At 49.8% G+C, this 16,473-nt stretch overlaps 1 protein-coding gene across 1 annotated transcript; it reads right to left on the bottom strand.

Annotated features, from left to right (window-relative positions):
- Positions 1 to 4,954: 4,954 nt before the first annotated feature.
- LOC128721556 (chitin synthase chs-2-like) lies at positions 4,955 to 15,983 on the bottom strand. The gene is made up of 9 exons (XM_053815318.1): positions 15,907 to 15,983; positions 13,049 to 13,284; positions 12,323 to 12,817; positions 12,054 to 12,244; positions 9,642 to 10,181; positions 9,312 to 9,576; positions 7,641 to 9,246; positions 6,291 to 6,456; positions 4,955 to 6,157 (listed from the first exon to the last, which is right to left on the bottom strand). The coding sequence occupies exons 1-9, from the start codon at positions 15,981 to 15,983 to the stop codon at positions 4,955 to 4,957; spliced, it is 4,779 nt and encodes a 1,592-aa protein (XP_053671293.1).
- Positions 15,984 to 16,473: the final 490 nt, after the last annotated feature.

Genomic DNA, 16,473 nt, shown 5'->3' with positions numbered 1-16,473 from the left:
GAGAGAGAGACGAGCGAGATCACTTCTTTGGAAAGTGAGATGAAAGAGAGAGAGAGAGAGAGAGAGAGAGAGAGAGTGAGAGAGAGACTAGACAATAGGACGCACGCTAGGATAGAACCTAAAAACTGCAAATGGTGTCTTCATCGTCCGGCACGTCATTGCGATTCGCTGCTTTACCAAGACGCGGTCTGCATGATGCGAACTAATTTAAAAGTACGTCACCCAGCGTCGGTGTCCTTTTCGTTGTGCAACGGTCCGACATCGAGCGCAAGTTGGATCTGGTGGTTGGTGTGCTGTGCTGTTTTATCTCCGTCTATCGCACAGTGGCAGTTTCAATCTCGCTTAGCAGAAAAACGACAAAATGATGCGCTTCAACCTGAATTTGCCGCAGGGGTATGATGAAATGCTAACTGACAGATCTCGGCTCGAGAGCTCGAGAGCTCGGGATTCAATTTGGATTCAACTGCATCATTTAGACAGGAGGAGAAAATAATTCACCAGAGGTCTCAACCAGAGCCATCATTTCCTTTTGGTAGTCTTATGAATGTGTGGAGATAAGCGCCCGTAACGAGTGGGATGTCCGCATGAAACAATTATCCTTAGGCTTAGAGCGACGCACTATTGGGACGCTAACAGTATTGTTTTGCTGGGAAATAATGTAACAAAAACCTTCCACACCACAAATGACTGATTATGGTTGATGAGAATCGCTTTCTGCCCGGAAGGAGCGTTTTTTTTTTCACCCATCGATTATACTTATGACGTTCTGTTTTGAAGGCTGTTTTTTGTCGTTATCCCATCCCAACGGAACGGCAGTATGAAGATTGTAAAAGTTTTCACAGCTCGATATTTGAAGCACTTCGTTTCCCGTCCCCACCGTTAGGCAGCGTGTTGAACTTGGAAAGGTTGCAGACGAGCTGGAAAAACTTGCCGATCGATCTCGATTTGGCGAGTGCTTAAGCGTTTGATTGGTGCAAACAAAAAAAATGAAAAGAAAAGTACTGCAACCTTGCGGAGCGGGGCGTATTTGTATTTTTACGATATTCAAACCGGAAGTAACTGGATTGTGGGCGGAGGTTCTGTTCATCCTGTGAGCGCCGCAAACATTTTGCTTCACAGAAGGCGGTGGTTTTATTCTCTTTCCCTAGCCTGAAGCTGTTTTGATGGCAGCACGGGTTGCTGCGCTAGTCCACGCAACTTCCCTCTGGCGTTATAACAATCTGCGAGGTTCAATTCGAACGAGAACCTATAAAAATAAACAAAAAGGGAGAGCACAAAAAAGAAAAGAAAAAAACCGAGTGCGAAAGAGTTGTAAAACTTTGTATTCGTCGGTGGGTTGGTCGATCGGTCGGTTATGAGAGAAACAGTTCTTGGGGTTTTGCCATCGATGGCGGTGGATGCGGAAGGAATGAAAATTTTAACGATTCCGTTGACAATGGATTGAACCGAACTGCCGGACGGTCGGGCCGAGTTTGAGGGCGAGGAAGATACGCGATGGTGTGGAAAATCATAGGAAAACTTTTTTCATTACTATCGATTTTCATTACTGCTCGTTCGAGGGCTCGGAAATTCGTGAAACATTCAGCGTGAAGCGCTCGAGTTAGCTCTAATTCTGTGGTCCCCGTAACTGATCCTGCAGTAATGGGTTCATCCGCTTTGGTTTATCTGCTTTTTTTTGGTCTTGTGCGCAAAGAAACTCCCCGAGCCACTCCAGTCCGAAACATTGCGGAGCATTGGCGCGTCGAAAAGTTGTCGATAAAGGATGCCGTGCCGGGCGTATTGTTCTTTTTGTTGCGTGTCCCTTTCGATATGCGTACGGAAGGTCCTTTGCCGGTTTGCGCTACAACCAAACTTCCAAAGCAAACGGAGGGAGCTGGCACTGCATGAAATCGTTTTGGATGGTTCATTGATTTTACACTTCCTCACCAGCCGAAGGTGTTCCTCACATTCGAAGGGAACCGCGAAAGGACGGAAGGCGTTGGATAAACTTTCCGATAAAGGATATATAAATCCGCACAATCGTATTCCGCGGCAACCATCCCACCTATATGACACATTGTCCTCGGCTTTGGGGATTTCGAGTGCTTTCGTGACGGCTGCCAGGATAAGTCGTTACACAAAACTGCTTCCATAGCTCTAGCACATGCTGCAAAGTTGCGCTCGTACCACGGATGTTTGCTAGTGGCTGTTTGCTTTTCTTCCTCTTTCGATAGGCAACAAAGTTAAGCAGAGGAAAAAATGTCACTTAGCTGACGGACAATTGTGCCGTTACTGTTACGGGTGCAATTTCAGTTTATTAAAGTTAACCGTGTTTTCTTTTTTACTTACTCTTGTCACATTTCCTTTATCTGCCTGCTTTTCCCAGGCCAAATTTCGTTGTAAATACGAAAATCAACCACGGTGACTCTCACTATGGACGGAGGTGGTCGGCTTTCAGCTGTTGCGCCTCGTTTAATGGCAATTATGTTACACGAAACGGGCATCAGGACCGTGCCGAAGCGGAAATGCTGCGCGTATTTAACAGTTTCATTAAACGGCCGGTTATTACGTTTGATATTTTATTGTTTAAGGGTAGTACGAAACAGTAAAGTTAAGCGAAAAGGGACCTAGCTCGCCAAACCGATGGTTTTACACGTTGGCGGGTTGAGTGGAAAACGTTCGGCGGAGAGTTAAATAATTTTATATCAGACACAGCGTGGAACCGTTTTCCGCCGCGTTGTTCCACCACAACAAACCAAAGGGAGCCGTCGAGCGGATGTTACGATTCAATAAATGAAACAGCATACATTATTATGAGCGGCCCAGTTGAAAAAAAAACATTCAGAACAAATCAAATGTTTATGATTTCTGCTTCCGCTTTTATCCCTACCACCGAGAACCGCTTCGGCGTTTGCAGAAAGGTTCCCGAAGGGCTTAGAACAAGCAAAACAAACGTGCGTACCGCGCGGAACGCAACACAGCTGCGTGTGGAAATTCCACTGCCGATGAGGGAGTATTATCATAACTTTTCCTCGAACTGCGAACGTTATCATGTGGCTCCGGTTCGGACACAGGGGTATTTTTTTGCATAGTAAGAGATTTTAATTACCGCATTCTGGGTGCTTTATTGGGTGTAAACGGGCAGGAAAAATTCGATCGATTGTTATTTAAACGTGACTCGTCGTAGCCGGCGTGTGTTATGGTGTCTATTTGACCCGCAAAACCCCAGGTGATGGCTTTCAGTGGCACACGAACAAAGCGGCATTGTAGCAACAAAAAAAAATGACTTGTGCAGACCGATGACTGCATATTGAATTAAACTGATAAAAAGGGCACCAAGCGTCACAGCTCGATCATCGAATAGCTGAGCCAATAGCGGAATTCCCATCCTTTCGGCTCCTGCAGACACTCACGAAAAAAGGCATCGTTACACACGTCAGTGGTTTTTCCGATGTGGAAAGCGGAACCATTCCGCCCTGCCTGTGAGTTGCGAAAGGCCCATTTCTATCCCATATATATATGTGTACATGCGAGCGAACCATTTCTCCGATCTGGAATCGAAATGGAGGCACGAGAGTGGAAAAATGGGTATTGTCACATAAAGTGGCACTAAATGGACTGATTCCGCAGTCTTGGGCGCTAGATGGAGGGAAAATTTAGCGCAAAACGCTTTTCCCCGTGATGGGAGACCACGCAGGGGCACACATATGTGCAATAAAATCATAATCGGTGTCATAAAATATCGCGTGCGTTCATGCCAAATCGAATTGAAGCGATGCGTTGTGAGCGAGTTGATTGATGGCCATCGATGGCCAGTTGCCGGTTTGGTTGGTTGTTTGCGCAATTCTCGACTGCGATGATGTTCACGGTAGCCCGATGATGTTGATGTAAACATACCAACCAAATCCGAGTCAACGAGTCGGATAAGAAACTTGGGAGCTCGAGTCCCGGGTTGTTCTAATAAATCAACTTGCGCTATTTTGAATGTGCACCACGAGCACGGCTAGCGTGCTTGCAAACGGTGAGTAAGGCATGAGTTGTGATAAAACTGTTCTGCGGTATGAAGTTTGATTTATTTTTTATTCCAAAATACACACACACACACACACTTGCCGGCTCAGTGCACTGGCTTGGGAAGAAAGGGGGGTTGCAGCTATTAGTACTGGGATGGGGACCACAGCACTATGGACGAATGAATCCACCGGGGTTCGCCGGAGTCACGCTGAAGTTCCTTCCGAACCGGGGTCCGTAACATTTTGCTAAAAGTCAGCTGGGCAACTTTCAAGCGAACAAAAAAGCAACAAAGTACGTCCCACCACGTCCTGCTGCGTGTCATCGGGTTCGGTTTCCTTCCGCTCGTTGCGGAGTAAAATTTCAGCCAGTTGCACCAGAAGAAAAGTTTATTATGATAATCATTTGTAGAAGTGATTAAATTTCCCTCCCTGGATCGTACAGTGAAAAATCGTTCCCAAGCGGTGAACGACGTTTCGAGCTGGAAGAGGGTGACGGTACTGGCGTGTTGTCGGTCTCGTGCCTGCAGTCAAATAGTTTGCGAAAATGAGAAACTGCTCGACGCTACTGCCTGCTGTTACTTCTGCTGCTGCTGTTGTGGGTGCTCTTAGCCGAAAGCTCGTTCCACTCGTTGGGTTATAATCTTCCGGTCCCTTCATCATTTCGCGCTGTGCGCAAAATACATCCACCGGGCTTTGTTTTTTTTTGTTCACCCATGCGGCTCATCTTGCCAGGCAAGTTCGGTTTTTTCCTTCCTTCGACCCGCTTCGTTAACTTTCCCACCCCACTCGGTGGAGTGGGTCCTTGTTTCGGGAATTTCGCAAGCACCACCAGGTTCACCTCAACCGCAAGCAGTGTGTAAGCAGTGTCGGAAGTTTGCGTCAACTGAGCAGGAACCTCATAAGCCGTAATTTGTTACTTTCAGTGTTCTCTCCCCCCCAACGCAGGCGTCACAGGCTGGACTTTAGGCGAAGGCGACCCGGCTTTTTCGATTCTTCGGAGGTCGACTCGCTCTCTCGGCCATCTCCAGTTCCACCGTTGGTCGGCGATACTGCATGCCCTCGCGGATGTCATCGTCCGAGAAGTTGTCGTCGAAGTCGTCGTCCACTTGGTAGGCGAAGTTGGTGCGACCTCCAGCTCCTAGTCCATTGTTAGATGACTGACGACCACCACCACCACCATTGGCACTGCTGCGCTTCCGATTACTTCTATCTCCCGGTGAACCTTCTGGACCGGTGTTGCGGTTGTTGTACGATCGCGACCCTGGAGATCTCTGCTGACTGGGTGACTCGTCCGGGTACCAGGGATCGCCACCGGAGTCATAGGGATGCTGACCTCGTATGATCGACTTGCGGATCTTGCGCTGTTCGGCCATCGATTTGCGGCGTGTATCAAGCACGTTCAGCGTCTTGCGACTGAGCGTTAGTCGCCGACCGAGATCCAGCTCACCTTCCTTGTAGTAGTTGCGCTTGAAGTTCGCCTCTAGATTGCTCCAGTCCTGCTTGTTCTTGTGCTGGTAGAGGATGCGATGGATCGTGTCACGTCGACCAATGGCCTTCTGCTCATCGCCCAAGTCCTCCTCGTCCCATTGGGGTTTCGGGCGCTGGAGACGCCTTGCGATCTCCACGGCGTTCTCACGTAACTCCGCGTCCAACGACATATCCTTCGCCTTCTTCGAGCAGTACCAGTTCAGCTCGGTCGATGCTAATATCTGCGAGATCGTACCAAACCGATGCATCAGCATGGCCACGAACTGGATGATCAGGATCAACCCAAAGAACAGCACAAACACCAACCCGATCGGTTCTAGCTCGAGATATTCGCGACGGATCATGATCTCGACGGTACTCTCATCGAAGCTGATCTTGTTCTTGACGTTGAACCACCACTCGATGTGCAGCTCCTGCTTCTTGAGCTGCAGCAGGAAGATGACCAGCACAAAGAGAGCGTTGGCCATCACGAACGCAAACACGGCCAAGTCTCGCAGTCCCTTCAGCTGTGACTTCATCTCTTCCTTCTGCTTTTCGGACAGATCGAGCGGTTTGAGGTACTTCTCGATCAGCTCGATCCAGAACAGTTCCTCCGAGGCGGAGATAGTTTCAGTGTCGCCATTTTTGAGGTCCACATCGTACAGCCAATCGGGAAGGTAGTTAATCTGCTTCTCCGGCTGAGTACGGGAATCCATCAGCGCAGGGATGCAATTGATAGCAAAAGCAAAGCAAAACAAAAAAGAAGAGAGAGAGAGAGAACGAGAGATTCGCTGAGTATTTTGCCCGGGGCGCCTCACACTTGCAGCGTACCTCTTCGAGCGAGTCGTTTTTCACCGTCTGGATAGGGGACGCGACCCCAGAGGGTGAAGACGGTGACGACGGACCGCGACTCCCTTCCGGACGATGCATATCGAGACTGCCGATGTCATCATCTTCGTCGTCTGATCTCATTACGCTGACGTTGCCGGTTAATTTCCTGAAAAAATAAATACCATTCCCACCGCAGTGAGTGTATGTGGTTGGGTGTGTGTGTGTGGCTGCTCAAGCCCCCAGAGTGGAGTGGAGTGTTTTTATTCGCCAACGAGATAAGAGCGCGAGACGCGCAAAACACCGCGAGGGGTTAAAAGAAGCGGAAAATAGCACGCTGTGAATCCTGGTGCTGATGCGCTCCGGGAAGCGTAAGGTAAGATTCCCTTTTCTGCCTGACGGCAAATGGGTTTCCTCGATGGGAAGGACGGCGGTTGTGTAGGATCATGCACGAGCTTCGAGCTCGGTTCCGTGTCTGCTTGCGAAGGCCACGCGGTTGCAGCATCAAGGAAGCGAGTTTTAAAGACCTCTCACAAAGCGACGGGAGTAAGGATGCGCCGGAAAAGCGCCACTGGCAGGGGGATGAGAGGTTTCTAGCGGTTGGGCTGTAAAAATATTGGAAACACCAAAGACCACCCGTAAGACGAGCCGTGGAAGGATATCCGGCGTGCGATAAACGCAACGCCGACGCGCGACCGTACGCCGTGTTTAGTGATGCGCGACAACACGGGAATTGCATTTAGGGAGTTTGTTGTCCCTCTCGTGCTCTTGGCCCTTCGGCCGAGGTCCTTCGTGCATGTCGTTGATGTTATTATCGGGTGGTCGGTGAATCGGAGACGCGAGTGGTTCCGCGGGTGAAAAACTACTTAAAATTATGTGCAAAATTGTAAACGCTGGCTCGAAAACCATCAGTGAGCAGCTTGTTGTCAGCCGCCGGTGTTCCCTTGGGCTGTTGGGCGCAGGGATGCAGATCTGGATGTCGTTAGGGGAGGAAAATGAGCGTGCAGAGCTGCAGCGACAGACATCACACCAGTCGCAGAATGTCGCATCGCTGAGGAGGAAGTGTTTTTTTCCTTCTACTTCGTTATGCCATGATAATTCTCCTCGATTTCTCGTGGCTGTAGGGCTGTAGGGCGACCGTAAATAGACGCAAATACGCAAGGGCTGCCCGTTCGGGGTGTTACGCAAGATTACAACGCCGAACCGAACGTAGGGGCAGGAAGCGGAATTAATATTGAGTTTTAATTTAATTGAAACTCATTTTCCAAGCAAACGGGCTGTGAGGGCGCGTGTTGAGGCAATAGGGACGAGCACGAAATGGAAATGGAAATCGATTTTGGCTGGCGTACTCACAATTCGAGGGCTTTCATTTTCGCGCTAATCTCGCCGAGGGATGCCGCAATTTGTGCGATCTGTTCTTTCTCTGCGCTTTGCTTGGGGTGCGTGCAGAGCAAACACCGGAACAGGCCGTTGATCGAGATGTCGATGGAACCGTTTTCCTCTTTGTCGGGTGAACGCAGGTAGCCGAGGATTTTTTGCATTTTTCCCTGAGGGGCTGCCGTGGGTGGAGGAGCCTTTTTTGCCGCATCGACGGGGTTTTCACGCGTGCCCCACGAGACGTCGTTCATGTTGAACACGGAGTAGATGACGAGCAGCATGTACATCGAGGGAATGGTAATGTAGTAGACCAGTCCCGCTGGCAAGGCCTCCATTTCTTGCGGATGCAGAACCCCGGTGATGACGATTTGCAGCGCAACGGCAAGGAAGAACATCGACGATGGTGCTAGGATGCCGTCTTCCATCACCTGCACCACGATACCGACAAGGACGGCCATCATGACGAGCGAGTAGACAGCCGATATGAAGAAGGCCGCGATCAGCTGGTACTTCTGCTCCATCCAGTAACAGATGGCCATGAATCCGGCCAAAGGGATTCCGTTCCAGAGGAACGAGGTCCAGATGTCGATGCGGAACACCGCCACTAACGCTCCCACCATCATGAGGAAGATTGTCCCAGGACCGAGGATCGTGCCGAACATGAGCATACACTGATAGACGATATACGGCATCGAGATGCTGTTGTTGGTCTTCACGACTCGCTTTGCATCGGCCAACAGATCGAAGATGTTAGCGATCGTGGAAGGAACCCATCGACGACGCTGGTTGTAGAACTCGTTAAAACCCTCCGGAGCGTGTGTGTAGGCGTCGGAAGCCGCAGAGTACTCTACGCGGAACTTCTGCTTCAACAGCAACGTGCACAACCACCGATCTTCACCCTGATCGTACTGCACGTAATGCCGAGCCTGATCCGACTTGGTGGTGTACTTCTTCATGACCGAGTTCTCCATTAGCGCTCGACCACGGAAGAGCGAGAAACATCCAGGTGAACAGAGCACACACCCGATCACGTGCTCAGTGGCCTTCTGCAGCCAATGACCGATAGCGTACTCGAAGATCTGATACCACACCATGGGCCCGGTACCGACCGGGTGAATGCGGCCACAGGCAGCCCCAAGGTCGGGATCCACCTTCATGCGACCGACTAGAAGTGAAACTGCGTTTGGCTGGAAATCAATGTCTCCATCCAAAGCCAACAGGTAGGTGTTCTGGGCGATCACCATCTTACGCTCCGGTGACGTGTTAAGCTGCATGATCCGGTACCCAAGCAGGTAGTACATGTACATCACCTGCGACCAGCGCTTTTTGTGACGGATCTTGTTCTTGTCCTTCAGGTGGGCAATCACCTTCGTACGCCCCGGTAGCGTCCAGATCAGCCGACCTCCGTATGGTGTGACGATTTTGGTCGGTGGATAGATGCGCATTTTGGTCTTATACACCTCTAGGGCCGCTTCTTCGATGTGGTTAATGAGCGCCTTGACGTAAACGTTCAACGGGGAGGCGTCGGCACTTTCACACTTCGATTTGTCGTTCACGAACGCATCGTCGAAGAATATGTGAGCTGTAGAGTAAACAAAGCAAGATCATCAGTCGCACTCAAATCTTGCGACATGTGGCGAAGCCTACTCTCAAGATCGTAGTAGTCCGGATCGATGTCGTCCTTGTTGGCCTGGATGTGCTTCATTGCCATGCGCCGGGCGCACTGGTCTTCATCTAGCCGCAGGATCGATTTGAGGAACTCCATCAGTTCCTCCTTGTTTTCGTGCCACATAGTCGCACAAATGAAGATCTGAGGAATGCGGTCGTATGGCTTGATCTTGTCGTCCTTTCCTTCATGCGCTTTTGCGTCGATCTCGTTCGCTTTCTCAGTGTCCTTCACTTTCACCATATCCTGGAAAACGAACGTTTGCTTAGTATGTCACCACAAAACGAGCGGCACACTGTGTGGGAGCTTACGATTTTTTTGACGAAATCCTCTTGATCCTCACGACGGCGATTCATGGCGACGCTCTGATCGATCAGCAGGCTGTTGTACATGGGCGTGACGAAGAGTTTCTCAGTCGATGCATTTCGATCGCTTTTCGCCATCCACAAGTGTCGCGTGATCCACGTTTGCGACAGCAGCCACAGAAGCCACAACCATGAAAACTCGTTGACCACGTAATCGAAGAGATAGTAGATCGGCGGCATGCGAAAGAAAATGTAGTCCGGAAGCAGCCCATTGAACGCACACACGTCCGTTTCTCGCAGGCCACAAAAAACCAGTAGTAGAGTGACCGTCACCGGAACGGCCAGATTGATCGGAAACGCCATCGAGAAGCTTTGGATCTGAATTTTGCACGCAAACTTGCTGAAGATGTAGCACAGGTACGCGCATAGGATGTGAGTCACGGTCGTCCAGATTATCGCATTGTTGGTGGGGAATATCTTGAGAACCTCGAGGTCGGTTGTGATGGAAGAAAGGTCGGGAAACTTTTCGTTCAACACGGCTTCCATCTGCGGATGGTTTGAGCAAATGGGTGAAGTGAATCGCCGGTCCTCTGATGGATTTACTCTGATGGCTACCGAAGAGCGGTACGGCATGCTCGCGGTCGTTCAATTTAATGCCAATTAAACTATATGAATTAATTAATGCAATCGTTTTGCCATGTGCAATCGGTTTGAAGTGATTATAGCGTATGTCTGGTGTGGTTCGCGGGCTTTAAAGAGCTTTTAGCGGTGCCGATATGGTGGCTACTTTTTATGCTTCTCGAAGTAAACCTGTATAGTAAACAGGCCAACTGCTCTGGATGCGCAAATAATTTAATTTCATCCGTTTTTCACCCCATCCGGAACGACACCGGGCAGAGGTTTGGCGAGTAATTTCATCCGCTTTGCGGATGTAAAGTACTCGTTCAACCAATTAATGTGATTGCCGCACCGCAGTATAGTGCGTTTGTTTGGTAGGAAGCCCAAAAAAAAAAAATACGGATAAAAATACACGGTTCCCCAACAAAGAAGATAATTGCAGCACATCAAATTGGACTAAAGTTTGCAGAACGTAAAATTATGGTGTTTTTTTTTAGTCCGTTCGCGTGCTGTGTTCCACCGGTTGGTAGCATTCGCTACACTCCCTTTCAATACCGGTTATTTCGATAGTCGATTGATTTGGTTGCGTTGCGCGATGCAAACAAAAGGAAAATGAATACCATCGGTAGTAATTAAATAGGGTTTCATCAGTGGAGAATTATTTTCCTCCCCTGGGACACGCCTGGGTACAATTATGAATCCTTTCGTGCCGGTCATCAAACGTCGAAATAAACAATGCCGTCCATTTTCATTTAGTGTGTGTGTGTGTGTTGTGTGTGAGTGGCAGAATGGGGAAATTCGCTTGTAGCTTCAATCATTTCTATGTAGGAAACCTAGCATAAATGATATTAATACGATGACCCATTGCAGGCGCATGTTTCAATCCACAAATATGCATGTGATTGAGTTTTAAAATGGATATTCATTTGCAACGAGCCTACCGTATGTAAAAACATTGTTATTACGCAAGGATTGCGCGGTAGTATTTCAACGATACATCGGATGCTCTTGCCTTGCTGCGTTTGCAAATGAAACACGATGTAAAATGGTGTGACTGGGCCCCGATATATAAAGCAACTCGTGACTGTTATGCCCTTTGAAGTTGCACAGGAGGCGATAAGTGTGCTGCTCCGTAGTGGGAAACAGGAAAAGGTTGCCAACAATGCTGCGAAAACTGCGAAAAGGACGATGCATTGCCGCACATCATTGGTGTCTGTGGCCAATCGATCGGCATTTTGCGTACCGTGGTTGCGAAAATGGAACGAACGCCGGAATTATCATCCCAGATGGATTAACGATTTATCTGACAGCCTTGGCTGCTGTGGGCGTCGGAAAACGGTGCCGGGTTTTATGGTGCAGTGGTTTCGACATCGCCAACGACGATAGCGAGCGGATCAAAACCTACCCAGCTCGGCAGCGCTAATGGTGATTCTGATCCTTCGCATTGCAGAAATAGTAATTTGTGCAAAAGAAAAACAACGACAGCATCCGAACGGCAAAAACCCCACCACGGCAGATCGACGTAATCCGGTGAGCGTCGGTGTAGTCACGTTCTTGCCAAAAAGGATGCAATACATTTGTGGCATGTGATGCCAAATGCAAGGGAAACACAGAGAGAGAGAGAGAGAGAGAGAGAGAAAGAGGAATATTCGTTCTCTTTTGACCTCGGCAAGCGTGGCGGCTATGGTTGGTGATCTGTTCCGTTCGTTGGGACGTTATTCCGATGATCGTTAGCGATGGAGGCGCCACAATACGTAACGATGGGAAAAGGCAAAGGAAAAGAGACAACTTTTTACGTACCTCTCGCACTGTGATGGTATGGTTTCCCCAACCACCTTCAAACAGCCCGAAGAAATCGGAGACGGACTGATTCGAGAAGTAAATGCATACTCCGAGGAAGAGGGCAATTTTGTAGGGTGCGATCCAGAGATAGGTCTGGTATCGGCAATCTGTTAATTTCTCACGCACCGTGGCCAACAGCGCTATGGGACCTGCAAAGGAAGCAAAGGAAACGCGACATTGAGACGCTGAGATTGACTCATAATGGTGCACTCTAGCGAACGACGTACGAAAGAGGCTCTTCAGGGAGAGGTAGTTTTCCCACCAGTGGCAGGAAACGAGGAAAACGGCCCCGGGGATGAACCACAGCTCGAACTGATTGCTGAGAAGCGGCCACACGATGTAACCCGTGAGCTGGGCGCTGATTGCGACCAGGTCAAAGACGTACTTGAACGCGAGCTTGGACTCTTTGGGCGAGCGAGACACTAGTGTCAAGATGGCCGGTACGAGGCAGACGCAGTTGGTCAGCATAGCCGCCTTGACGACGTCCAGGTTCGGGTAGATGAGGAAAGCCAGCATCGCTAGTCCGATGACGTGGAAGCTCTCCATGATGGCGATCACCGTTAGTTGTCCTAAGGTCGGACGAGGAATGTTCTTGAAGAAACAAATGCGAGCCGCCCGGATAAGGGTACCGATTTCTGGAACGGCAAACGAAAACACTATTGCCCACATCCAGGCCACTCGCTGTTCCCGAGGAATGTACGCTTCGAACTGCTTGTCAGGTTCTGCAATGAGACGACGGTGTGTTAAAGGTGCAGCAAAAAACAATACGAACGAGAAGTCTTATTGGTTGCACGCAGATATGTGGTTTGCAAATTTTCTTACACATTTTTTCAGACAACTTTTCGACACTCAAGCTACAGTAAAGGTGTACGCAGCGACGATGCGTCACCGTTATCGAGCCTTAATTACTAGGGGCACATGCCCACAGTCGCATGCAGCGCATATTTACTCACGCCGGACGTCGCAGTAACGGTTCTTGGTGCCATCCTTGATGTTGGACGCCATGAGCAGAAAGGACATCTTCGCAAAACACGCAGTGGCGAGAATAACCAGAAACACGAAGATGTAGGTAAACACCTTCAGCCCTTTGATGAACACGATCAGATACTCCCGGCTGACGGCGGAACCGGACGTTTGCGGGACCGGTGGATCCTGGAATGAGTCCCACAGTTTGTTGTCCTGCTGCACCCTGGAAAGAGACGGCACACAGGGCAGTTAGTCGTCGATGCCTAACGAGCGATGGCATCACGGCAATGGGTAACGCTTTCAGGCGAGGTGTTCGGGCTGGTTTCGATATTGTTAATCAAAACATCAAACACAATTTAATTAGACTCCATCGGTGGTGATAAATTTAATGGCTTACAGGTTAGCGGCGATTCGTTCGTGCATCTCCACGCCCTCGCAGCTCGTATCCAGAGCGCCAAGGACGAGCAAAGACGCGCAGTTATCGAGGTGCACGTGGTGCTTACTCGTGCCAACGGTTGCATAAAGGGCTGCTGATTGCCATGCGGGCTTCAGGCATTAGCGGCAAACCGCTATACCCAACCGGATGGTATGGCGATGCATCGGCAGGACTGCAGCAACAATTAGTCGAAATAGAGGACCGTCGTCCTGTGCGGACCGCATCGTAAAATTTATGGGCCGATTGATTTATGGCATCCGGATAGTACCCGGAGGATATTGCTCGTTCGCTTCCATCCCGGTTGACCACGGCGCGCCCACGAAGGAAGTTCCAATCAATCGGAGCGAATGCGCGGATCTTATCGAAAGTAGCCGAGTGCCGAATCGCTCCTTGTTCATCACAGCACTTCCGGTTTGGGGTACCGGATGGTCCGTGCACGTGGTCCGGCTGCGTAACCGAAGGGAAAAGTAAGCTAAATTCGATCGCAATGCGCACCGGGCCGTGAGTTTCCTCGACCCGAGTGGGTTGGAATTGAAAGCTCAAATTGATTGATAAGGTTATTGTTCGGAGTACGGTGTGACGCGGTAACGGCGCACCGGCACTCTCTTCGACGAGAAAACGTTACCAATCAATGCGTGTAAAAGCGAAACGCTGTTTACTCGAGCCGGGAACGGAACGGGCTGCAACGAGGGTTCACACTTGCGACCCCAAGGTTTTCGCTTGGAGAAGGCTAACGAGAAACCTGCGCCAGCAAACGCACACCCTTCGTGGAGGGCCAAGATTTTTGCTCTATTTACTTGCCAGCGCGAGGGCGCGCTCGAAGGCTGGAGAGCTGTTTTTTTTTCTTTCTCACCAACCCAGGGGAAATATTATGAAAAGACGTCAGAAATGTGGACGAACGTCGAACCCTGGCTTGAGCTAGGGTGTGCACCATCCGACAGGCTTCACTCGCCAAATGTTCGCTCCTCGAGGCCGGGGTGTGTTAACGGTGATGCTTTTTCACATCAAAATTCGGCTGATGTTTGACGGGTGACGGGTGCGTGTTGTTTTCGTGATTCATTCCTGCCTGCGCCCGGTACGATCCGGTAGCAGGGGCCAGGTTGAATGGCTAAAATTCGATTTTAAGAATTCCACAGCTGTGGCCCAGGTCGTGAACGCTGCGTATGGTTCTCGTTTGCGTTGGCTGCCCGGGCTAAGGTGCGCTGAGTCCGCGGAGCAACAATGTGATCGGAATTGGGTCGTACGTAAATGGATTTTAGCGGTGTAACTCGCACTGTTTGGATTTGGATGAGCGAAGGCCGTGATTTTAGACCTCGCTGTTAGCGTTTTCGCAGGAAAGCCTCGTCCGGAAAAGCGTTTTTATAACCCCCATTTGACAATGGGATGCCCTGATGGAGAGTGCGTATATGGGAACAAAAAACAACAACACCTCACACTGCGTGAAACATATTGAACGGTGGTAATGCAATATCCTAGCATGCATTCCGGCTGATGAATTGTGTCGCGGAAAAAAAAAGTTAAACAAATCTATTGAAAATACCACCGATAGGAAACGTGAGTCAATTTGTCGATTATGAATTTTTGTTTCACTGCTTTTGGAAAATAAATTCACACCGTCGGATGTGAAACAAGCGGTGTATTTTTGAAAAATAACACGCCATACATTTGTCGCCCGGTAAATCACCGATCATTCGAAAACGAAAGTGAGCAAGAACACGACAAAAAAGACTAGGCACACACACACACACACACACACCCTGGCGAGTCTTTTCCAATGGAACCACTTCAGATCCCGATAGCGGGTGACGCAAACGGATGCGGGTGCTTCGCCATCGTAATTCCATTAAACAAGTACATCTCACTATCGCCATTTTTCGAACTCCACGACCCACTCGTCTTCTCTTCGTGCTCGCTTGCAACCGTTTTTGGCTGTGGATAATTGAAGCGAAACTCGCCCGTACGAAATATGATCGGATTTCCATAAATCTGAATACATATTCTTGTGCGCGCGCTTTAGGCGTCCTTCCGTTTAGCTAGCAGAGCGGTTGGTGGGTTCGATATTTCGTCCGTTCCAGCGCTCGTCCCTTTCGTCCTTGCTCGTGTAATGATATTTTCATCACGCGGCGTTAGGAGAAGCTTGGGGTCGCTACCGCTTGCCGCCCGTCGGCAGCCAAAGTGGAACGCGAAAAAATGTATTATTAGGAAAATTTCTTATTGAATATTCAATTGAGTCAATTTTTATTAAAAACTGAATCATATTTCTCCCGCGGGCGCGCTCGAACTGAACCGAAGGAAAATCCCCCTCTCGGGGTAACGAACATTCTGGATCACTGGCCCCGGGAAAGCGCCCTCTCGCCCACACTGAGGACCGCCCGTGCGCTAGGAAAAGTTTTCGTCCATTTTACGTACTTTTTGATCATGACCGTCTCCTCGTCATCCTCGTCGGACGATTCGGTAAAGTAGTTCATGGTGCCGTTGTTCTTCATTCTGCGCTCTTCCGCGTGGTCGCGATGATGCAATCGCTTTTCAATAACTTTCCACCAGTTCACGCACCGGATCCGACTGAATGGTGGGCGCGATGTTTCCGCACCGCTCGGAAGTGGGGTTTAATGATACGAGGGCAATTTCGACACCTGCTCCGTGGACGACCGTCAATCGAACCGGGCGGATCAATAATCGCATTACACACGCTGCCACGGGGTAGACTGCCCCGGGCACACCTTGCACACCCACACACAGACACGAACAAAAAAGGGCTCCAGAAAATCCCGCCCCACCAGTATCTGTGATCGAAATTCAATCAAATGGGTAAACAAACACTCGCCGAGCCGTGTCCTTTTGCGTGAGCAGGGGCACGAAAGCTGGCGCGATCGAATGGCCACCGGTTTGTGGTTGAAGGGCTTGGCAATGGGCGGTTCGCCCGTCCGAAGAGCTATAGCGCGACTGAGGACACCGAAATGCGCCGTGACAGCTCCA

The sequence above is a fragment of the Anopheles nili genome, chromosome 2, assembly GCF_943737925.1.
Source record: "Anopheles nili chromosome 2, idAnoNiliSN_F5_01, whole genome shotgun sequence".
Taxonomy (NCBI): domain Eukaryota; kingdom Metazoa; phylum Arthropoda; class Insecta; order Diptera; family Culicidae; genus Anopheles; species Anopheles nili.
This window is presented reverse-complemented; position numbering and strand designations above follow the sequence as displayed.